Below are 24,290 nucleotides of genomic sequence, written 5' to 3'. Positions count from 1 at the left end.
GAGTTGGATGAAAAACAAAGTCTTTATTTTAAGTTATATTTTGGAAATGAACTTCATTAGTCAACAAAAGTTTACATAGAAGTGAATGGGGGAAACATGCGCCCTGTATCTAATGTATTGGGTAGCCTACCTGTGATCATCATTGTTCGGGGATACTCACACACTAGTGCTGCAACTATCGATTATTTTAGTAATCGAGTATTCTACCGAATAATCCATCGATTAATAGAGTAATCGGATAAGAACCCTTTTTTGTGTTTTCAAAGGCTTATCGTAAATATACACCAAAAAATAAGATAAATCTCTTCAAATAAACAACTACATTAGTTTCTTTCTTAGAAAAAACAACATTTTTATTTTTAAATTGCATAGAACTGGCAGTGGCACCATTCATCTTTTTCACCCGTCCTTACAAAGCTGTCCATAGTACGCTGTGATCCGCTGAAAAAGAGGTGAAATAATAATTAATATTGATATTTATTAGGTAAGTTCATAACAAAACTGGAGAATGCGCATTTACACACCCTAGACCTGTTGCCTATTATTGACACAAATATCAGAATAGCAAGATAACAGGTCAGGTGGTGTAATAATTGGAGCCTAAAATGCACCAATTAAATAGTTGTTTGCATCATCATGAGAAGAGTCGACCGGTCTAGGGTGTGTAAATGTACATTCTCCACACACACACTCTTTCTCTCTCACACACCAACAGGCTAGTGTGATCACACACACACACACACACACACACACACACACACACACACACACACACACAACGCTGTTAAATTAGCCGCTAACGTTAACGTTAGGTTGAGCTTTGTATTTCTCACAGAAAACGGCAAGCCACATCAAAAAAATGCAGCGTGAATGCAGTTACTAATAGTCATATTGGCAACGTGGCAAGCCAGCAGCACAACTACTACTAGTCTTAATATCAAGTAGCAATCATTAGCATACATTTACATTAGCGTTGTGTATAGTTAACGTTACATTACCTTGCTCCGCTCGACGTAGATGCGCTGGTGGATGCGTAGACTGGATGTTTACGGTTCAGGTGCTGAAGCATTGACGAGGTACTGTTGTGATATGCAAGTGTCGTCTTGCACACCACTGAGTTTGTGTCCTTTTTCAGCGTGAAATGGTCCCACACTTAGACAGTTTCGGTCGTTTTGTCGGCCCTGGTTCTTCCCTTCCCGGCTCCTCCTGTCTGCTTTCTCCGCCGCCTGGTTCCATTTTGCGGGGTCCGTCTCTGGTCTGTCTGCGATCATGTGTCCTCGCGTGTTTACACCGGAAGAGCGCTGTGCCACACCAGTAAGCGTCCGTGAGAAACAGTCTCTACTCTCTAAATGCCGTGTCGAGGCGAATCATTTTGGCCTCGATCATTTTAATTATTCGAGTTATTCGAGGTACTCGAGGAATCGTGACAGCCTTACACACTGTATTATAGGCTACTTGAATATTGGGGGATGTATCGTTTATCTCACCCTGGCCTGTTGTATCTTTGCTTTAGTCATGACACTATATAAGAAGTAACACAAATTACATGGAATAACAATTGCCACGATTTTGCATCACTCCATCCGTGGCTGTACCCCATCTAGCCACAACCCCGGCAAGCCTGCCCCCGTGGTTGTATTCATCATTGAGATATTTTTCAGCCATTTTGTGCAGATTGACCGCTGCCATAAATGTTCCCTGGGAATCTGAAAATGCCATTTAGTCTTTTTGCAGACATAGCATTATCTGTACGGGCCATAAGCATGTTAGAGTGCTATGACAACATGGAGGTCTGGCTTTACCACGTTAGAATAACATGCCGACTTAGCCATGTAGAATGACTGACAACAGAAAGCATTAGGATAATGTGCATAGCTCAAGTCAAAGCATGTGGAAATGGATTGACAATATGCCAGTCACTATGCTGGTTACAGCGCTGGGGCAGGAGTGCGTGTATGGGTTATCACCGTGCTAAAGCATAGGGTCTAAAGCATAGGGTCTGTGGTGTATGGGTTATCACCATGCTAAAGCATAGGGTCTGTGGTGTATGGGTTATCACTGTGCTAAAGCATAGGGTCTAAAGCATAGGGTCTGTGTCAGCACCTGAGGTAGTGCTCCAGGACGTCCACTGGATGGCGCCATGGAGGCTACCTAGAGCCGACGGCTGTGTGCCATCGCAATCAGCAGGGGCTGAGAACAATTGTCTTGATTACCTTGAACTATTATTTAAGCCCTGTGAAGGCTGTGTGACATGTCGAGATATTTTGGTCCTACGGGAGAATGGTTGTACATGCTCTTTAAGTTTCAAGTAAACTTTGTTTTGTGGCTTGGAAGCTCTGACTCGTCTCCTGGTTATTCTGCACTTGGGTCCGATCCAAAACTGTGACAGAATATCTCGACCACCATGGACCCAGCAGAGGTAAACCAGTTACGAGAGACTCTAGCACGGCATGGACAGGCCCTCACAGACTTTCACAATCAGCTTACCGCTTTGACTGCCGCTGTCCAGAATCTTGCCCCGGTGTCGCCTCCGGTACCTGCTGATCCGCCCGGGCTACCACCAGCTGCTCCCGCAGCAGCAGCAGGGCAAGTAAGCCCACGGGAACCCCATGTCTCCGCTCCTGAGAGGTTCGGGGGGGATCCAGAGGGATGTCGGGGTTTTCTTGCCCAATGTTCATTTGTTTTTGCTCTCCAGCCATCCTCGTTTGCATCCGATGTTTCCAAAGTGGGGTATGTGATCACACTGTTAAAAGGCCGGGCACTACAGTGGGCCAATGCACTTTGGGAGAGACAGTCTGCTGTGTGTTTCAATTTTGATTTGTTTGCTGAGGAGATGAAGCGTATTTTTGATCATCCCGCTCAAGGGAGAGAGGTGGCCGCTCGCCTGTTAAATCTCCGCCAGGGTCGAGGTTCGGTGGCGGAATATACTTTGGAGTTCCGTGTGCTGGCAGCGGAGACGGCCTGGGCGGAGGACACACTATTACCTATGTTTATCCAGGGTTTATCTGAGGAATTAAAGGACGAGTTGGCCGCTCGGGAAGTAGCCGGAGGGTTGGAGGCCATGATTACACTCGCACTGAGTTTGGATGCCAGGATCCGAGAGCGCCGCCGGGAGAGAAGCCGGGGGGCGTGGTCCAGGGCGCCGAACTTCGCCGAGTCCTCCCGAGAGGCTCCGAGGAGGGGGTTTTCCCAAACTAACTCTTCTGCTTCCTCTACAGATCGTCAAGTGGAGATCCCAAGTGAGCCAATGCAGCTCGGTCGCACTCATCTCTCGGAGGAAGAGAGAGGGAGGAGAATAAGGGAGAGGAGGTGTTTTTTCTGTGGAGGTTCAGGACGTGGTGGAGACCTGTCCTGAGAGGGCGGCAAAAGAGCGGGCTTACCAGTGACTGGGGGGGTTCTGGTGAGCCATACTATGTTCTCCCCAAGCATGTCTTGTTGTAAAATTCCTGCTGTGCTTTCCTGGGGGGGAGAGAGTTTTTCTATAACCGCGCTGCTCGACTCAGGGGCTGCCGGTTGTTTTCTGGACATTTAATTTGCAAAAAGGTACAAGATAAAGTTTTCAGCTCTACCCAAACCCCAGAGAGTGACAACTTTGGATGGACGTCCGTTGGGCACCGGACTGGTTCGATACGTCACGGATCCAGTGAAGCTACGAGTCTCAGGTAACCACAGTGAAACCATTCAATTGCACATGCTTGATTCGCCTGATTTTCCTGTTGTGTTGGGCCACCCCTGGCTAGTTCAGCATAATCCTCATGTGGATTGGCCTACAGGCAATATTTTGGAGTGGGGGCGCTCGTGTCATGCAAGCTGTTTGCTGTCCGCTTTTTGTTCTTCTGAGTCTCTTCCTCCAGATTCCTCTGAGCCACCGGATCTGTCTGGAGTGCCTAGCGAGTATGCGGATCTCAGCCTATGTTTCTCCAAGCGCCGGACCACAACATTGCCACCCCACAGACCGTATGACTGTGCAATAGACCTACTGCCGGGCACGGCTCCCCCCAAGGGTCGGCTTTATTCGCTGTCTGCGCCTGAGTCTGCAGCCATGGAGGAGTACATCAAGGGGGCTCTCACTACTGGATTCATCCGACCCTCAACCTCTCCGGCTGGGGCGGGGTTTTTTTTTGTGGGGAAAAAGGATGGTTCATTACGGCCCTGCATCGACTTCAGAGGTTTGAACACTGTTACCATCAGAAACCGGTATCCGTTACCTCTGATTGCTTCTTCATTTGATTTTCTGCAGGGAGCCACGGTGTTTTCCAAATTGGACCTCAGAAATGCCTACAACCTGGTTCGGGTCCGTGAGGGGGATGAGTGGAAAACGGGGTTCAACACTCACACGGGTCACTATGAGTATCTGGTGATGCCATTTGGTCTTACTAATGCTCCGGCGGTCTTCCAAGCATTAGTAAATGACGTATTGAGAGACATGTTGAACAAATTTGTTTTTGTGTATTTGGACGATATTTTGGTTTTCTCCAGATCCCGGGAGGAGCATGTGCAGCATGTTCGTCAGGTGTTACAGCGCCTCCTGCAGAACCAGCTGTATGTCAAGGCAGAGAAGTGCGAGTTCCACAAAGAGAGGATCTCCTTCCTGGGGTACGTGTTGACAGCAGGGAGCGTCAGGATGGAGGCATCAAAGATCCAAGGGGTAACCGACTGGCCGCAACCCACGACGCTGAAGGAGCTTCAGCGCTTCCTAGGCTTTGCCAATTTCTATAGACGGTTTATCCGGAATTACAGTGCGGTGACAGCTCCACTCCACGCACTCACCTCTGGTCCTCCATCCAAATTCAACTGGACGCCTGTCGCGGAGAGGACCTTTGGTGAGTTGAAGAGGAGATTTACCACTGCTCCCATACTCATCCTGATCCTACACTTCCTTTTGTGGTGGAGGTGGATGCCTCAGAGACTGGTGTCGGTGCTGTTTTGTCCCAATGTTCTCCGCAGGATGAGAAGCTGCACCCCTGTGCTTTTTTTTCCAGTGGGCTGGATCCAGCGGAGAGGAATTACGATGTGGGGAACCGGGAGCTGCTAGCTGTGGTCCTAGCGTTGGATGAGTGGAGACACTGGCTGGAGGGGTCAGCACATCCATTTCTTATCTGGACTGACCATAAGAATCTAACGTACATCCGGGCAGCCAAAAGACTGAACTCTCGACAAGCCAGGTGGGCTCTGTTTCTGGACCGTTTTCAGTTCACTATGTCTTATCGCCCAGGTTCAAAGAACGGGAAACCAGATGCCCTCTCTCGGCAGTTTGGTTCGTCTGAGAGAGACCCAGAGCCCGAATCCATTGTGCCCAGTACACGCATCGTCTCTCCCATTTCCTGGGCTATTGAGTCGGTGGTCAAAGAGGCGTTGCAACAGGAGCCAGGGCCAGGCGGAGGGCCTCCAAATCGTTTGTATGTTCCGTTGTCTACTCGTTCAGGGGTTCTCCAGTGGGGGCACTCGTCTAACCTAGCATGCCATCCAGGAGCTGAACGCACCCTGTCTCTCATACGGCAACGGTTTTGGTGGCCCGCTATGGTGGGAGATGTGCGCTCTTTTGTGGCCGCTTGTGCTACGTGTGCTCAGAATAAAGTCCCTAGACAGAGGCCAGCTGGGCTCCTGCATCCTTTGGCTATCCCTAAACGGCCCTGGTCTCATATATCCATTGACTTTGTTACGGGCCTGCCTCCATCCAGTGGGAATACTGCAATACTGACTATAATTGATAGGTTTTCCAAGGCTGCCCACTTTGTGCCTCTCCCGAAGCTGCCCTCTGCGGCCGAGACTGCTCAACTCATGGTGAATCATGTGTTTCGGTTGCATGGCCTCCCACAGGATATAGTGTCTGATAGGGGACCTCAGTTTACATCTTGTTTTTGGAAGGGGTTTTGTTCTCTGCTTAATGCTTCTGTAAGCTTGTCTTCAGGGTATCACCCTCAGTCTAATGGCCAGACTGAGCGGCTCAACCAAGACCTGGAGACCACTCTTCGCTGCCTGGCATCTACCAACCCCACCACCTGGAGTAGTCAGCTGCCATGGGTGGAGTATTCGCACAATTCTCTGCCATGTGCTGCCTCTGGTTTGTCTCCTTTCCAGTGTTCTCTGGGGTATCAGCCTCCTCTCTTCCCGGAGGTCGAGAGGGAGGTCGAGGTGCCTTTGGTGAACGCCTTCATCCGTCGTTGTCGGAGGACCTGGAGAACGGCCCGATCCTCTCTCCTTCGTGCAGCAGCTCGGTACCAGAAGTACGCAAACACACATCGTCGCCCAGCTCCTGAGTACCGCCCGGGGCAGAAGGTTTGGCTCGCCACAAAGGATTTACCTTTAAAGGTTGAAAATCGAAAATTGGCTCAACGCTACATTGGTCCTTTTGAAGTGCTTAAAGTAATAAATCCTGTTGCTGTTCGTCTCCAGCTTCCCAGATCCCTCAGAGTGCATCCCACGTTCCATGTATCTCAATTAAAACCTGTCTCCACCAGCCCTTTGGTCCCAGCCCCTCCGCCGCCACCACCTCCTCGCATGGTTGAAGGGGGCCCAGTGTTTACAGTCCGCCGGCTGTTGAAGGTGCGCCGCAGGGGCAGGGGGTTCCAATACCTGGTCGACTGGGAGGGATATGGCCCAGAGGAGCGCTCTTGGGTGCCTACCCGTCACATCATGGATCCTCAAATGATCCGGGATTTCCACAGCCAGAATCCTGGTCTACCTGAGGGGACGTCTGGAGCCGTCCCTAGGAGAGGGGGTCCTGTCAGCACCTGAGGTAGTGCTCCAGGACGTCCATTGGATGGCGCCATGGAGGCTACCTAGAGCCGCACTCACCTGCACGGCTGTGTGCCATCGCAATCAGCAGGGGCTGAGAACAATTGTCTTGATTACCTTGAACTATTATTTAAGCCCTGTGAAGGCTGTGTGACATGTCGAGATATTTTGGTCCTACGGGAGAATGGTTGTACATGCTCTTTAAGTTTCAAGTAAACTTTGTTTTGTGGCTTGGAAGCTCTGACTCGTCTCCTGGTTATTCTGCACTTGGGTCCGATCCAAAACTGTGACAGTCTGTGGTGTATGGGTTATCACCATGCTAAAGCATAGGGTCTGTGGGTGTAATATGATATGAGTGATGATTGAACCCTGTCTGGTCAGGATGAATGATGGATGACATATGTTTATTTAGCCGGGTAGCCACTAGCCAGCATTATAGTGATTACCTTTCTGTCTAAATTCTGGAGCACTATGGCTCTATGCTGGCTGGGTCTAGTTCCTCCTTCCCCTTTAAAAAAAAATGAGGGATCTGTTAGCTTCATACAATACTTTGTCCTTCTTAGAGCTAGATGTCATTCTGAGGAGTGAGTGAATGTCACAGAATTTCTTGTAAAATTCAGCACCGAATCCATCAGGTCCTGTATTTATATTTTTCATTGATTTGTTAAGTAAACCCTTTAGTCTTGCAGGTACAGCTCCCTGCCAGGAGGGGTTGCTGCAGTGCCCTAAGCACCCCTAGTTCCAGCGTCCCTGTCCATCTTATTGTTACCCTCTGTTTCTCTCATCCTTCAGACCACACAGTGTGTTCCTTCAGTACACACAGTGCCATTCACAGTGGATGTTTTCTGCCTGGCTCTTCAGACAGCCTGCCCCCCTCAGCCACCAGCTGAGGGCGCTCTTCCTCCACTGGAGTAAACACAGCAAGCGGAGGGTGGCCAACTGGGGCGGGACCCTGTGTGACGTCCGGTACCTGGCTATGCTCCACCCAATCACAGCAGACTACTGGAGAGGAAACGGCTGGTGGAGATGAGACCATGGGTGAGTTATTTAACCTTTACTCTTGTCTGCATATTTGATTTGATTTGATCATCTTTATTTCCAACACGTAAAATAAGTTTAAACAAAACTAAATGAAAGCAAAAACAGCTCAAATAACAAAAGGATCATCATCATCATCATCATCATCATGAAATTCACCTATCGCTAAGCCCCGAACGTAGATGAGTAAATGACAGCGCGTGCAGCTCCACAATACACTCAGACAACCTGAGCCTAGAGCTCCATAGAGAAGCATAGAGAAGCAGAAGAAATCGGGATTCTCCTCTGGGTTTATGTTATATATAAAGTTTCTTGATTATACAGAGGTACATGAAATAGATTACCAGGCGCCACTCTTCAATTCAGCGTATATATAATCCACGGAGAGGTTACTTTAAGTCAGGGGTTCCCAAACTTTTCCAACCAAGTACCACTACGTACCAAACCAAATTTCCCATGGACCACTTCCACTGCGTATAACCCCCCCAATGAATGAATGAATGAATGCAGTAGAAGCTTCTGAGTCTTGAGAAGGCTCATATATATCACTCATATGGAATGATAATGTGTTGGGTTGTCACTTGAAGGGCAAAGTCAGAGTCGTTAGAACATCGTGAACAAACAGCTTCTCAAACCTCTGCAGACATTCTGGGAAGTGGAAGAAACTAATAGCAGAAGCAACGTGTGTGTTGCATCATGTTGTGAAGAGGCTGTGGCTGAGCAAGAGTCAATTCCAGTGTTGGGAGTAACTCATTACAAAAGTAACATATTACATGTAATATATTACTTTTAGCAGTAACTCAGTAATATAACTTATTACTTATAGGATTTCAGTAATATTATACCAGTTACTTTGTCAAGTAACTCAAGTTACAAATGTAGTTATTTTTCTTTAAATCAAAGCACATATTTAAATAAAGATACAATCATTTCCTAATCAAACTGTTTTTATGCAAATAACCACTATAGATGACAATAACAAAGTAAAAGAATAACATTTAGAATTTTGGATTGCTTACACTGACTTCAAGGCGGTTGAAATCATTTTTCGGGATGGTTCCGGGACAGCGATGTCATTCTGCTGCTGCTGTTGTTTTGGTAAAAGTAATGCAAAAGTAGTGTAATAAGTAACGAGTTACTCTACACAGACAGTAATATTGTAAAGTAACTTATTACTTTCAAATAAAAGTAACTAGTAATAGGTAGTATATCACATTTTGAAAGTAACTTGCCCAACAACATTGGTCAATTCCAACAAACACAATCACAGAGTTTTTCTTCTTCTTCTTCTTCCAAAGACTGTAAAATAATCCGTTTTCTCCACAGGCTGCTTAAAAGGTTGAATGGGGACTGTGACCATGGTTGGTTTGAATCTCTGGACTGGCTGGGAAACAGGGAAAGTGTGTGAGTAATCCTTCCCACCGGTCCAGCTGAGCTGCTCAGTGTAACAGTAGAAGACTGGATCTACTGGGTTGTGGGTTGTTCCCAGTGTGGATTCAAAAAGGAGAACGTCGCACTGCTTCCAATACTCCCACATTCAACTGTTGCATAAGGTCTCGACGCCAAGTCGTCATTCAGGCATCTCAATAGTCAATCAACCATGATCAATGACATCACTTCCTGGCATGGGAGGAGGTACTTCTAATGACTTCATACAATACAAAAGAGATTAGGATTTGAACCATACGATCACAAAATATAGATCAATATTATCCAGTGTGTCCTACTGACTGTCGTCAGTAGCCACCAGTTGAAGACTACTGGGGAGTTATGTTATATGAATGTATGTAACTTACGGTACTTCATGAATATGAAACATGCTAAAAAATAGCATGTATGCTTAGCTAAGCGGGTGTAGTGTGACTAGTGTTTATAGTCATAGTTCTGTGGGTCCCGGAAGATCCATGAAAATGGTCAGAAACCCTGGTGGGGAAAGGGTTAAGTATTACTCGTTTGTGAGTATCATAGTAGCTCCATTCCATTCAATTCTTAACTGACACAGTTGCTGTGAGCAATTGGTTGATCAGCTTGGTCACAAACACTATCTGCTTTTCTCATTTCATGTCATTATAAAATGATTACTTTTCCTTGCTGCTGGTCAAAGTCAGCAGTTTTAAGACTCACTCTGCGTTCTTGTAACTTGTGATGTGCATTGTCATTTATTTGGCAATTTACAGACTAAAATCATTAATTGATTAAAACAATCAGAATAGATTGATCGATAATGAAAATAATTGTTAGTTGTGGTCCTAATTGTAACAATATGTCTTTTTGTGTGTGTTTTTCCCCCCTCCTATAGGGCAGGAGGAATAATGGTGTGCACAGACTGATGGTGATGTTTCCTCTAAAGAGAAGCTTCGCTCCACCCCGGGGGGCCATGTTCGCTCCCAGACCCACACCACCTCTCCCCTGACAGGGACACTCCCCCACGCCTCACCTGCCAGGATCCTGACTGCCTCTGTGAGCACACACTTCCTGTTCTACCTCTCATCCTCACCTCTACTACCTCCACACACACACACACACACACACACACACACACACACACACTCTGTCGCCAGGCTCTCAGGTGTCTCTCAGGTGTCACACAGTCGACTGGGTTTCTTCCTGTTTAGCTGCCGTTATCACCATCACCCTGGGCGGAGCCACTGGGGAGCAGCCATGTTGCAGAGCGGTTTGTGATGTCCGAGGCGTGCGGAGCAGGAGTCAGGACAGGGGCGGGGCCACAGATACACTCCTCTGTTTATGGTTGGCAGCGAAGATGACGAGCAGCACGCGCGGTCCAATGGAGGCAGGCCTGAAGAACCAGGTGTTTGGAGGAGAAGGGGAAATGGAGGACGAGGAGGATGAGTCGGTAGGTGGAGTGTCCTGTAGGCCGTTGGTTCAGGTGTATAAAAAGTAGCAGTGAAACACTCACTTCTATTCAGATGTATGAAGAGGTAGAATGCAACATCTCATAGTATGAAGAGGTGGACTCTTATTGATTCAGTGCTTTCCTACTTTGACATCAGTGCTCATCTCCCAAAGGCTCGGCAGTTACATTACATTATGTCATTTGGCAGACGCTTTTATCCAAAGCGACTTACAATAACACATTTTTGTCAGCAATAGAGCAATCAACTATGCAACACAGTCTATGACAACTACAACATCTGAAGGAATAGTGGTAAAGTTAAGTTTTTTGTTTTGTTTTTTTGTTTTTTAGAGAGAGAAAGAAGTTAGATCAAGAAGGGCCCAGATGGAGCATGAAAAGGTGAGTCTTTAGTCTTTTCCAAATGATCGGCAGTGTTTAAGCTGTCCTGACCGAAGGTGGAAGCTCATTCCACCATTGAGGTGCCAGGGACGAGAAGAGTCGAGATCGGGATGAGCGACTTTTGAGCCCCCGTAGCGAAGGAGGGGCGAGGCATCCTGCACTAGTGGAGGAGCGAAGGGAGCGCTGAGAGGTTTGGAACCTGACCATAGATTGCAGGTACAGGGGAGCTGACTGGTGTACTGCCCTGTAGGCCAGTACCAGTGTCTTGAATTTGATGCGTGCCGAGATGGGGGAAGCCAGTGGAGGTCCTGGAAGAGGGGAGTGACATGAGAGAATTTGGGTTGGTTGAATACCAGACGGGCTGCAGCGTTCTGAATGAGCTGAAGCGGTCGGATGTCGGTGGCAGGTAGGCCGGCCAGGAGCACGTTGCAGTAGTCCAGGCGGGAGATGATAAGTGACTGGACCAGGAGTTGAGTCGCTTCTCTTGTGAGAAAGGGATGGATTTTGCGGATGTTGTAGAGAGAGAACCTACAGGAGCGTGCTGTAGCAGCTATGTTGGCTGAGCAAGACAGCTGGTTGTCAAGGATCACCCCAAGCTGTTTGGGAGGGAAGTACAGTGGTGTTGTCGATGGAGATGGAGAGATCTGCGAGAGGGCAGTCTTTCCCTGGGAGGAAGAGTAGCTCTGTTATGCTCAGTTGATGTACACACTCGCATAATCCCTTTTTATATCTTTTGTTTGTGGAATTTCATACAAAATCGTACGTGTATTCCCTTCAACTGTACATTGTTTTCTCTTCACCCCCCCCCCCCCCCTCCCCGTACAGAACAGCGCCCCCTGCAGCTGGTAGGGATTCAGTGTTTTTCTTCAGCAGGGCGGTTCATTGCTGACAGGCGATCTGGTTGAAAGATGAACTCTACATATTTAGGTCACTCTGACAAATATATTATGAGGTTGTTGTTATTATTAAAGTTGTGTGTTTTCCCTGGAAATTCCCTGGAAACCAAAATCCACAAAAACGTTCTAACTATGTAGGCATGGGTCGATTTCCGGTTTTACTGGTTCGGTTCGGTATACGAGCCCAAACCGGTTTGATCATGTGCGAACCGAAAAAACCTATTTTTTAGTTGTTTTTTTTTTTTTTTTTTGCCAGTCCATTCTGATTGCACTATTGTTCGTATTAGCCTCTTCTCAAGTTGCACTAGTAGGCAAAAGTCTTATTTTGTTTATTATGTTGATGTTTGAAAAAAAGTTAAGCTGAATAGTTATGAGAAATAAAAACAGTGTGTTGTTACAGTTAAAAGGTTCTGCTTATTTGTATTCAGTGTTCGTGCTGGTTGGCAGCATACCAGCTTAGAGGTGCATTATCGCCACCAACTGCAGCCGCTTTGATACGTTTTTTTGGGGAATATCGAACCGGTTTCAAAATGTTCAAACCGACCCATGCCTAGGCCCTATATTGTGTGAATTTGTGAGTTTTGAAGTTTATAAGGCAGCTCAGCTGTAAGCCAATCCATTCTGATTGCACTGCTTGTGTTTTTATTAGCCTTTTCTCAAGTTGCACTATAGGCAGAAGTCTTATTTCATTTATTATTTTGATGTTTAGAAGAAAAGTTGAGCTGAATAGTTATGAGAAATAAATACAGGGTGTGTTTGTTATACAGATGTCCTGCTTCTTTTTATTCAGTATCATTGCTGGTTGACAATACCAGCTTAGAGGTGTATTATCGCTATCAGGTGGACTGAAGTTGCACTACAGGCAGTTATGGGCCACACTCGGGAGCCCTGCTTAAAAAAAAAAAAAAAAAAAAAAATTAATTACAAAAAAAATCGGTATACCGGTTCGATCCGGTTTAGACGGCAATATCGAACCGGTTTTAAAATTTTCAAACCGACCCAGCCCTATAACTATGTTATTTAGGGTCTTATGTTAGTAATTGTGTGCCTCCGAAATTATTATACATTACTTTCAACCCAAAGCCTTAAAATCGACACTTTTCTACAAGCTTCTACAAGGTACTTCCTCATTGAAGAGAGCAGTGCGCGAGGTGCTAAAATGCAGGAGCTTATGATGTCATAAGCGCTATATAACCTTTGTACACGCGCGCAACCCGCCCTACTGTGTGTGTGTGTGCATGTGTGTGAGTAACCTTGCGTCACCAGGCTGTGTCGAGCGCTATGCTGTTCTCTCTCTCTCTCTCTCACTAGTCCCGAGAGAGAGATAAATTTTCCTGCTGCAGACAGGACACGCCCACACAGTCCGCGGGAGAAAATACACTCTAAAAAATAATTGATTCTCATGAGTTTTGCCATGACTGTCAAACCTAAATTTATATACTTTGCGACGTTCATCATCGTTCAAATTTGGCTGGTGGCTTATTAACATAGGGTCCTGTGATGTGATGAACTCAAAATGCTAAATAATAAAGAAATATTTCTGGTTTCCAGGGACTTTAAGACCTTTTCTCACAAAGTAATTGGTAATCGGCTAAAGTAGCTGGTGAATGGGGGGGGGGGGGGGGTTAGACTAATATTTGCCTACATTTCTTCACCAGCTTAATATCCTCATTGGCTTGTATTCACAAATATGAAGGCCTACTAGTTGTGTTGAAGTCTACTCTGTCATGGGCATTAGATCTTTATTTATGAATGTGCCATATTTGTAGTAGCTGTGATGAAGCTCTTGTTCAGATATGATGAATGTGTTATAAACCAGACACACTTATGAGCCAGAATTCAACATTTACACGTTGAAAAAGGGGATTTGGAACATGGTCATTTGAGGTCAGTAGGAAATGAATGAATGGGACTGGAAACATTGAGGAGGGGAAAGTATTTGGAGTTTGGGAGAGTGGAAAAGTGGATGAAGACGGGGGTTGACAGAGGCTGGCGTGAGAACAATGCAATAGATAAAGAGCTGGCAGGCTTGTGGTGTGTCGTGTGTGCTAGTGCTTCTATATAAAGACTTTATGCTACCAAAGATCATCTTCCCTGAATGCAGATGCTCGCTTGGTCGCTCTCACTTCCTGATCTCTTTTACGTTGACATGTTTTGTCGTTTGACTGATGCTGTGATCCAGAGTGACTTCAACTGAGTGAACAGGACAAATGGCTGTTAATGGACACATTAGACAGTCATCCAACAGTGACATTATTTTATAGAACAATGTTACAACTGCTAAAGTAGGAACTTCTCATTAACAAATTTAGTTAGTTCAACAAATTAGTTTTTAAATTAATGGTAGATGACAAGCAAGCAAATCTGTTACGTCAGGACCCTATTAGCTCCATATACGCTATTTTGATTGCCTTGTGTTATTATGTAAAACTGATATTAATGAGAAGGTCAATCTGTTGTCAACTTCCTTACACATTGTCTTTCTGTTTTCTGTCCCTGTCGAACCCCTAACCCCCCCCCCCCCCTCCCTACTCCCCCCCCCCCCCCCCCCCCCCCCCTACCCCCCAGCCATCAGAGCGACAGATCATGGTCGGGATCTGCTCATGATGAAGAAGCTCAAATCGAAGCCCATGACGGAGATCCTGGAGCGCCTGTGTAAGTTTGACTACATCGACGTGGTCATCTTCCCTGAGGAGGTCATCCTGGAAGAGCCTGTGGAGAACTGGCCTCTCTGCGACTGCCTCATCTCCTTCCACTCCAAAGGTCAAATCAATCTACATGGTTAAATGCCTTCTGTGGCACAATGGGTTTTGTTGCTTCACTGGCTACTGTACGTCTACATGCATGGAGTAACCCACCTACTGGCTATCCTTCATGGGGTCAAGTTGTTTACTGGAATCTTTGATAGCCTGTGACTGAGCAACTAACAGAAGCAATATTCCTAACCAAAGATGGAACAATTCGCTGGCAAAAAAGTATGAAAATGTGCACACCCCAGCTATCTCTCTCCTCGTCAACTGAACAATATTAGGTTACTTCTGTTACAGGGGTCAGAAATGATGACTCGAATGGTAATAGTAAGTACTGCTGGCTGCCATGGTTTTTTGTTCACATGAAAAATGACCTACTGTATGCTTTGCGAGTCTGAGTTTGTGCAGAGTTTGGTTGTTTAATATCGGGCTAAGCCAGGCATATTAACCTGCTTTTCTCATAATATGAGTACAAGCTAACCTGGGTTATTGTTTTGGGTTTTTGTTTTAGATCATTTTTGGGGGCATTTTTATGCCTCCGCCAGCGATATCTGAGGAACGCTTTGACGGAATTTAATCAAATTAGCCTCAAACGTCGACTTGGACTCAAGAATGAACTGATTAGATTTTGGTGGTCAAAGTTCAAGGTTACTGTGACCTCCAGAATGCCATTTCCAAGCTTGTTAATGCGATATCTCAGGAATGCCTTGACGGAATTTCTTCCAACTTGGCTCAAACGTCAGCTCAACTTGGACTCAAGGATGAACTGATTAGATTTTGGTGGTCAAGGTTACTGCGACCTCTCGAACACCATTTTCAAGCTTGTTAATGCGATAGTAAATACATTTTTTTTTAAATGGATACAGTACTCATTTGCAAAAGGTATCGACGATAGTATCGATATATATATTTTTTTACGGATACAATACTCATTTGCAACAGTATAAATACCAGCAGTGCTATCTCTTAATGAAAAATCAAATGTACTACTTTCCCCTTCCTATCATTTGTAGTATGTGTTGCTTCAACAAGGTGAAAGTGTTCTGATAGGCTGATGACTAGAGCAGGGGTAATCTGCTGTGTTCTGATAGGCTGATGACTAGAGCAGGGCTAATCTGCTGTGTTCTGATAGGCTGATGACTAGAGCAGGGCTAATCTGCTGTGTTTAACTTCTGATAGGCTGATGACTAGAGTAGGGGTAATCTGCTGTGTTCTGATAGGCTGATGACTAGAGCAGGGCTAATCTGCTGTGTTCTGATAGGCTGATGACTAGAGCAGGCCTAATCTGCTGTGTAAGTGCAAAGTTTTTAATTAGTTTTATTGGACCTTAAATATGAAGAAGCGTGACCCCCACCCCCCTTCCCCGTACAGTTACCATGTGAGATGACCTATAGAGACCAAAAGCGTTTTTGTGCCAGGTTGTACACAATCATGTTTATTTCTGTTGTAAAGTTGGGCATTTTAGCATGGGGGGGTCTTTGGGAAATTACTTTTGGGAATATACTGCTCCAGACTATGATTAGCAAGTGGAACATGTTCCTTCCCTCGCATAGTGCTCCACATGTCTATTTATTGATCAAGCCTTCGATAGACAAACATGCTGTCCTTGATCTTATTCAGGAGTGTGCTTTTGAATGAGCTGGATTCTGCCATAATGCTATACAGTCATACTTTCCTGCATGAAAAACACATGTGACAATATCACTACTAATACTGATAATAGCACTCATTAATACTACTCATTATGTACTAATACTGATAATAGCACTCATTAATACTACTCATTAATACTGATAATAGCACTCATTAATACTACTCATTATGTATTTGTATAGGACTTTTCCTAAAGTTAGCGAGTGCTGCTAATGTGTTGGACTAGACCTGGGTCAGTAGAAGTACAAATGTAACAGATTTCATGAATTGGCTATAGATTGAATCATGATTGTCTTATATCAATCAGTGATAGAGAGTACTAAAACTGACATTTATATGAAAATGTTGCACATTATTGATGCTGATTATTGATTGATTGATTGATTGATTGATTGCACATTATTGATTCCGATGAATAGTGGTCATCACCTGCATGTGATACTTTTCAGGCTTCCCTCTGGACAAAGCTGTGCAGTACGCTAAGCTGCCAAACCCACTGCTCATCAATGACCTCAACATGCAGTACTTCATACAGGACAGGTACAATATGAGCACACACACAAGATTCAAGATTCAAGATTCAAGTTTATTATTTGTCCCCGAAGGGCAATTTGTGTGCAGCAGATATAAAAAGCATAGCGAATACATGAAAAAACAAAACATGAACAAATTAAAACAAACATGGAGCATGGCAGCAGTTTTCCAGCAGAAAAAGGATCAAGTAAACACAAGATAAAAGTAAAATAAAAACAAAATAAAAACACACCTCAAGGGATCTGTACGATGTACTTAAAAGTAGTAAAGACACGTACAATGTACTTAAAAGTAGTAAAAGACACGTACATGAACTTAAAAGTAATAAGAGTCCAGGACTATTTGAGCTCACATAAATAGGTAGGTAAAAAATAAATAGATATATCTCGAATATAAAATATATAAAGAATATTTGTAGCAGCAATACCTACCTAAGAAGAGAGACAAGGAGAGAGAGTGCATCATCTCCTCCGCCCAGCAGCGTTTAAGCTGCACGAGAGACAGAGAAAAGAGAGCGAGACAGAGAGAGAGAGAGAGAGAGAGTGCACTATCTCCTCCTCTCAGCAGCATTTAAAGCTGTGATGGAAACAGGAACGAAAGACAATTTATATCTGTTTTTCGTAGCCCTCGGAACCTTTAGCCGAAGGCCCGAAGGGAGCAGCACATACTCTGGACAGAGAGGATGAGTATCGTCCATGCGAATGGACATGGCCTTTTTAAGCACCTGTTTGTTAAAAATGTGGTCCAGGCTACTAAAATTTACTCCGGCTATTTTAGATGCCGCTCTCACGATCCTCCCGAGAGAGTTCCTCCCTTGAATACCAAGGTTTCCATACCAACAGATAATAGAGAATGAGATTACAGACTCGATATAGGCACAATAAAATAGTTTCATCAGAGTCCTGTCAACCTGGAATCTAGCAAGCTTCCTTAGGCAAAAGAGACGTTGTTGACCTTTTTTGCACAGCATTTCACAGTTTAGATCGAACTTCAACTTGCTGTCAAAAATAGTGCCAAGATATTTATAATTGGTCACCAAGTCTACTGGTTGCCCATGTACAACACTGTTCTGGGGAACTGGGGAGGATCGTCTAAAATCAACACAGATCTCTTTAGTCTTTGAGACGTTAAGTTGGAGGAAGGCTTCTTCACACCAGGACAGAAAATCATTTAAAACCTGGCCATGACCGACCTCATCCCCATCAAGCAGGCTGACAATAATGGAATCATCAGCGTACTTGATGATGAATCTGTCGGCATGACGGCTAAAACAGTCATTTGTATACAGAATATACAAGAAGGCAGACAAAACACACCCTTGTGGTGAGCCGGTCGAGGATGTTAAGAAGCTGGACAGAGTGCACACACACACACACACACACACACACACGAGCATGTGAGCGGAGCGGTACCGGAGCGAAAGTTGGAGCGGCACCGATCACCCGCTCAGTCCCGCTCCAGTTTCAATCACAACATGTTGGAAACAGAATGCATCGGTGTGTGGCCATGTGCACCGCCACTCTTTTCTTGCCAGCTGCTGCGAGACGAGAAGGAAGAGAAACGAACATGCAGCCGACTCTGCTGAGCATTGCCCAGGCGTTTAAACGCAAATTAAAACACCCTGGTCTTTTTATCTCTTTTATTCTTTTGAGCGGTGCGTGTGAGCGGGTGAAATCTGTATGGAGCGGGGAGCGGTCTTGAGCGGCCGTGAGCTCTGGAGCGGGTGGAAAGGACCGCTCCGGGAGCGAGGAGAGGTATTTATCACCACTCGGCTCCGCTCACATGCTCTGGCTCACAGCAACTACACTCATTAACACACACATACTACACAGGGAGTCCGGGTTGTGTAGCGATTGATTCCCTCCCTACCAACACGAGGGTGAACCCCACTGCCCTATGTACATAAACTTGAATAAATAATTAATTTAATACTTAATTTCTATGGATAATGTATTCTAGATGTTGGATGTATGGTTTATGGCAGGGATACTCCACTTGCTTTGCCCGGGGGCCACTTTCGTGAAATGATAGAAGGCGAGGGGCCAGTTAATAAACAATCAATATACATTTTTCTGTAGCGGATTGTAGGTTTTTGGGGTGTCAGCCGGAGTTTAGTCTGACAATGTTGTGCACACCGGATAGTTAGTTAGGTTAAGTACATACATAAGTGCCTGGGTAGCGAGCAGACGGCGGTATTTGACAATTTAGCAGCTAAATCATAGATTATTGAAAGATATTCCATATTCCAGACTGAAATGCTATAACAGAAGTGGAGTATTGGCCAGAATCAATCAATCACTGTTGGGTTTTTAAGCAAGGGTTTAATAATGGCAGTTTTAAAAGCAAGTGGGACAGAGCCCACAGAAAGTGATTTATTCACAATGTTAAGAATTTGACTTTTTAGAGCAGGAAGAAGTTCCTTGAAAAGGTTGGAAGGTATAGGGTCTAGCATACAGGTTGTAGGTTTCGAGGCAGTTACTAGACTGCTAAATGCCTCAGGGGAAACCATTTTAAACTCTGATAGAGTGCAGGTGGTGCCAATCACAGCGCCTGAAACATTCAAAAAGTTGCACAATGAGCCAGCGATTTTATTTCTTATTAAATCAATCTTATTTGTAAAGAAATTCAGGAAATCATCAGCCTTGATCAGGTTGGTCAGGTTACATGCACCGGTCCAAACATAAAAACATTGGTGTGAAGTTGTGAACATACTCACGGCTTCTCTCTTCAATCTGTGGTTATAACTGGCGCTGAAATGGCATGGAGATTCCTTCAGGAAATACTTCCGTTCAAGTGCCCGCCCTCCGCCTTGTCTCGTACTGGATTGGATGTTGCCAAGCTATCACTCCGATCGACACTGGCCAATAGGGACGTGCGTTACTTCTTTCTGCTGTAGGTCCCGCCCTTATTGTAACAGAAAAAGTTTTGCAAAACTCAGGTTTTGCAAACAAAACTTTTCGTTTTGCAAAAGAAAAGTTGAGCTTTGTAAGCAAACGTAATGGTTTCGCAAACAAATGTTTTGGAGTTGAGAACAAAATGTTTGTGTTTGCATGCAACTTTTTTTAATTCACATTAATGAAAAATCTAAACATTTTTTTTTTTTTTTTTTTTTTTTTAATTCTTTGATTGGATTGTTGATAGTTTTGTTTTCAAATCTATGTTTTTGCTTACAGATCTATTTTTTGATTACAAAGTAGGGATGCAACGATTATTTTTTTTTATCCACGATTAGCCTATAGTCTGAGAAAAAACCACGATTATCACGGTTTCACGATTATTGTTATGGACGTATAAAAATCACATGAGCATTCTCTAAATAGAGGTTTTATTGTATTTCCCCCACAATCTTAACAGTTGCTGCCTTCCGGAATACTAATGCACGATATGGATTTTTACAGCCGATAGTATAGGCCTACGCTAACTGATAAATATTCTCCTGGCCAATAACCGATACGATAAACATACTATGTTACTTTTTTCACATTTTTGTATTTAAAAAAATAAGTTCTTAACCTGTATTTTATGCACACCTGGGATTAAAAAAAGAAGAAAGGGCAGATGTAGTGAGCAAAGATGGATGATTTAATATTCCATGGCTCTGACCTAATCAAATCTAACTGACATCACTATTGTGAACATAAAACAAACAACATTTCTGATATAATATGATTGTATTAGTAAAGTGTATCACTCAATATTCAATACAAAAAATATTTTATTATTACTTTATAGAAGCGAAAGCCTATAGCTGCTTAGTCTGCAGAAAAAAACACAAAAGGCATAGTAACTTAGACTCTTATTGGCATGTTACTGGCAACTAAATGTGCCTTCTGAAATGAATTTTGCATTGGGGTCAGTTCTATTGAAGTGATGATGGGGCAGGCATGGAAAGCCTCACTATAAGCCATCATGTGTCGTTTCACTTTTTACTGGCTAAATGCTCCCTCTGGATTAAAGAAAGGACACTCTGTGGTGTTGACTGGTGTTTGTTATGTAAATGTGAGCATTTGTTTTCCTTGTCTCAGTCAGATCATGACTGCCAAGCAGCTAGCTACGTTAGCTTCACGTTATTAGGCCTACATGTAACGTTAGCGGGTTGCTTTTGGAGTTGACACAAACCCTTGATGTTTCTTTTCATGTAAAGCATGAGGTTCTCTATGGTTTAGGCCAGCGCTGGGAGCATGAAGTGCTTTAAATGCGGGGATGTTTGGTCACAACGAGCTTGAGGAACTATGTACGCCAGGCCATGGCCAGCTAGCTAACATTAGCCACAACAGCTAACGTTAACGTCAATGACTGTATGTTAACGCTAAACAAATCCGCTGCCTCTTCCCCACGTTTGGCTTAACGTAACACCAGCTCAGACTTTCCCCTAATCTCAGAAACCTTGCGGGACATGTATTGCAACATTTATGTTGGGCTGGCATCCATGGCTAGGCTACAGAGTACAGACTGGCTACTACTGGGAGACATGGCAGCTGCCTGTGTTTGGTGCCTCCGCTAAATAGTCCGTGCGGAAACGAAGCGAGAGAGACAGGTTCCTCTCCTTCCAGCGCCGTCTGCGCCGCATGGGAGTTTAAACTGACGGACTGTTGTGAAACAAAACACTCGGTGTAGCGGAGCCTCTGCGGTTATATAACCGTGACGTTTTAAATCGTGGTTAATAGTCAAACCGGTTAACCCCTGCATCCCTATTACAAAGTGGATTTATTTTCTCACTCACTCATTTTAGTCTTTGGTTACAGGTAAACTTTCAGTCACAGAATAAAGACACATATATCTCTCCAAAAACTTGCACAACACTGCTTATTTTAGGCCATAGTGTGAATGCGGCATAAAAGTTAGAAAACGCTATTAACAGAGTGTAGGTCAGTGGCTCAAATCCTCAGATTCATTCATTCATACAACATACAAACTTCTTCTTGCATTGCCCCTTTCATTAATAAATGTGTTGCTTTTAAGATCAAACGCCTCATTGGAAATAAGTAGTTGACTTTTTTGGTTTAATGTGTGTGTAATTCCCCAACAAAGTGAAAACCAAAGTCGTTGTGCTGCTGCAGAGTGTAACCTGGTTGAGGGGGAAGACCATGTGGAGGTGAACGGTGAGGTGTTCCCCAAACCCTTCGTGGAGAAACCTGTGTGTGCCGAGGACCACAACGTCTACAACTACTACCCCACCTCAGCTGGAGGCGGCAGCCAGCGACTCTTCAGAAAGGTACTGTAGCTTTCCTCAAACAAAGATCTGGGCCGGGAAGAACATGTTGGCTGAGGCTTAGATCCACAGCCAATTCCAATGAGTGAGAAGGCAGGGTTTTTCCTGCATAGAGGAACTTTTGGCGCCCCCCAATAGGGCTCGGCGATATGGACAAAATCAAATATCACAATATTTTTGACCAAATACCTCGATACCAAAATTACAACAATATTGTAGAGATGGCTATTGGTGATTTCACAAAATATTTATACAATGAGATTTTTCATAAATGACCATCAGTAATGTGGATAATATAATGACTAAGTGGGTAAAAATTTAAATAATAGAACAGCTAGAACAGTCTAGTAAGTTCAGAAAAGTACATCACTTTACTGTTAATGCAGCCTTTAAAATCAGGAAAAGAAAACACTCATGCCATATCACAATATTACGATCTCTAAAATCTAAGACCATATCTTGTCTCATATCACAATATAATATTGATATATTGGCAAGCCCTACCTCGCAAAAAGGTTTTAGCTAGCTTATGTTTTTATTTCAGTCTTTACACAGACCAATCATGCTAACTGTTGTCTGTAGTCACCCCCCAAAGGCCCATTCTGAGCCAGGAAAAACCCTGGAAGGTCAGGGTTCAGAGTGACAGGACACATGTCTGCTGCAGAGACTCAAACCTGTGACCTTTTTGCAAAGATAGCCTATAGTCAGAGGATTATTGAACTTATGTGGTTTATATATTTTGTTCTTTTCATTGTCGATTGTTCTATTTTGTTTATTTGATGTTATGTGTTAACATATGTCCTGGTTTTATAAGACCAGGGACCATGTTGGAAAGAGGTGTTTGCACTTTTACGTCTATCCCTTGGATTTTGTTCTGATATATCCATAAATAAAATCAATCAATCAGGCACATCACTGACACAAAATACTGTGGTAAACCTGCTGTGGGAGGTGATTGAGGTGATTGCCTCCAGCCGTGGGACTATACATGAGACTGGGTTAAATGGCAGAGTCCTCTCATTAGGCACGTTTACATAGACCATAGTAATCGGCTTGAAATAGGTGTAAAAGCCCAAATCGATTAAAAATGCTCCATATAAACACCTCAATCGGCTCAAGCCCAAACCGATTGAAATTTCAATCGTTTGCAGAGGGGTAGTTTAAACCGTTTCATAAACCGATCAAAGGAAAAATGTTGTCATGTAAACGATGGAAGTGATTCCTCTCTGGCTGCGTTCTTTCTGCGCATGCCCATGATGCCCTCTGTCTTGACATAAAGGAGACTCCTGCCTGCTGCAGCAGGAGAGGAGGAGATTTTCTAACTACCGTATGCACAAGGACAAAGTGGAGATTTTCAACACTCCGGCGACGAGAAACCCACACGGAGTAACGCTCCAAACGTTTTCTCCTTAGGATTCCATGTCTCTCATTTCCGTGTGACAGTCCATGTCTCTGGCATCATTCACACTGTAGGCTACTGGTAAGATAGCCTACAGTATGAATTTATTTTTCACTGCGAGAAAATGTGGCCGACTTGAAGAAGTGTGTGAGAACTATGTGAGAAGTGTCAATTGTTTGAGTCTCACGGACAATGCGAGAGTTGGCAGACCTGTCGAGTTGTATTCATCACTTTTGTGCACATCGCACAGCTGTTCAATGATATGGGTGCATGTGAACACCAGAGTGTATTAACACGTTGAGTGCCAAGGACGAGATATCTCGGCTTACATAATCCAACCGTTGAGTGCCAAGGACGAGATATCTCGGCTTACATAAACATTTTTTTTTTTTGACGGTGGGACATCGATCAACCCCTTTTACGTCTCCTACACCAGAATTGGAGGTATTGAATGTGTATAATCTATTTTACCGACCCACTGAGTGTCGACATGTCTCTCCACAGTAGAAAGAGGCGACCCAAAACTGTACTCTTTTTTTTTTCCCCTTGCCCAATGAGAATCGATAAGAGAATCGATAAGGAATCGGATCGATAAGCAGAATCGAAAATGGAATCGGAATCGCTAAAATCTTATCAATTCCCATCCCTAGGGATGGACGTGTTGAATAGCCGAGGGGAAAACGGGAACGATCAAACAGCAGGGAGGATAGGACAGGGAGACATGGACGAGGACGGGTGGACCAGAACAAAACAAAATAAACACACGAACAGCTAACAATAACGACAGTCACAGCAGCAGACGCCAGCAGTACATAGA

The 24,290-nt window shown here is 44.4% G+C and overlaps 1 protein-coding gene across 1 annotated transcript in view; it reads left to right on the top strand.

Annotated features, from left to right (window-relative positions):
* Nucleotides 1-10,537: 10,537 nt before the first annotated feature.
* The window catches only part of LOC310780807 (cadherin-13-like), a gene marked incomplete at its 5' end in the record, with an annotated part of 34,737 nt that continues 20,984 nt past the window's right edge, over nt 10,538-24,290 (top strand). The window contains 4 exons of the mRNA XM_083641309.1: nt 10,538-10,646; nt 14,494-14,688; nt 16,778-16,868; nt 21,894-22,077. Coding sequence (XP_083497435.1) covers nt 10,538-10,646; nt 14,494-14,688; nt 16,778-16,868; nt 21,894-22,077 — 579 coding nt within the window. The remainder of the gene's footprint in view (nt 10,647-14,493; nt 14,689-16,777; nt 16,869-21,893; nt 22,078-24,290) is intronic.

This window comes from Poromitra crassiceps (assembly GCF_964638095.1).
Source record: "Poromitra crassiceps genome assembly, chromosome: 8".
Lineage (NCBI taxonomy): Eukaryota > Metazoa > Chordata > Actinopteri > Beryciformes > Melamphaidae > Poromitra > Poromitra crassiceps.
This window is presented reverse-complemented; position numbering and strand designations above follow the sequence as displayed.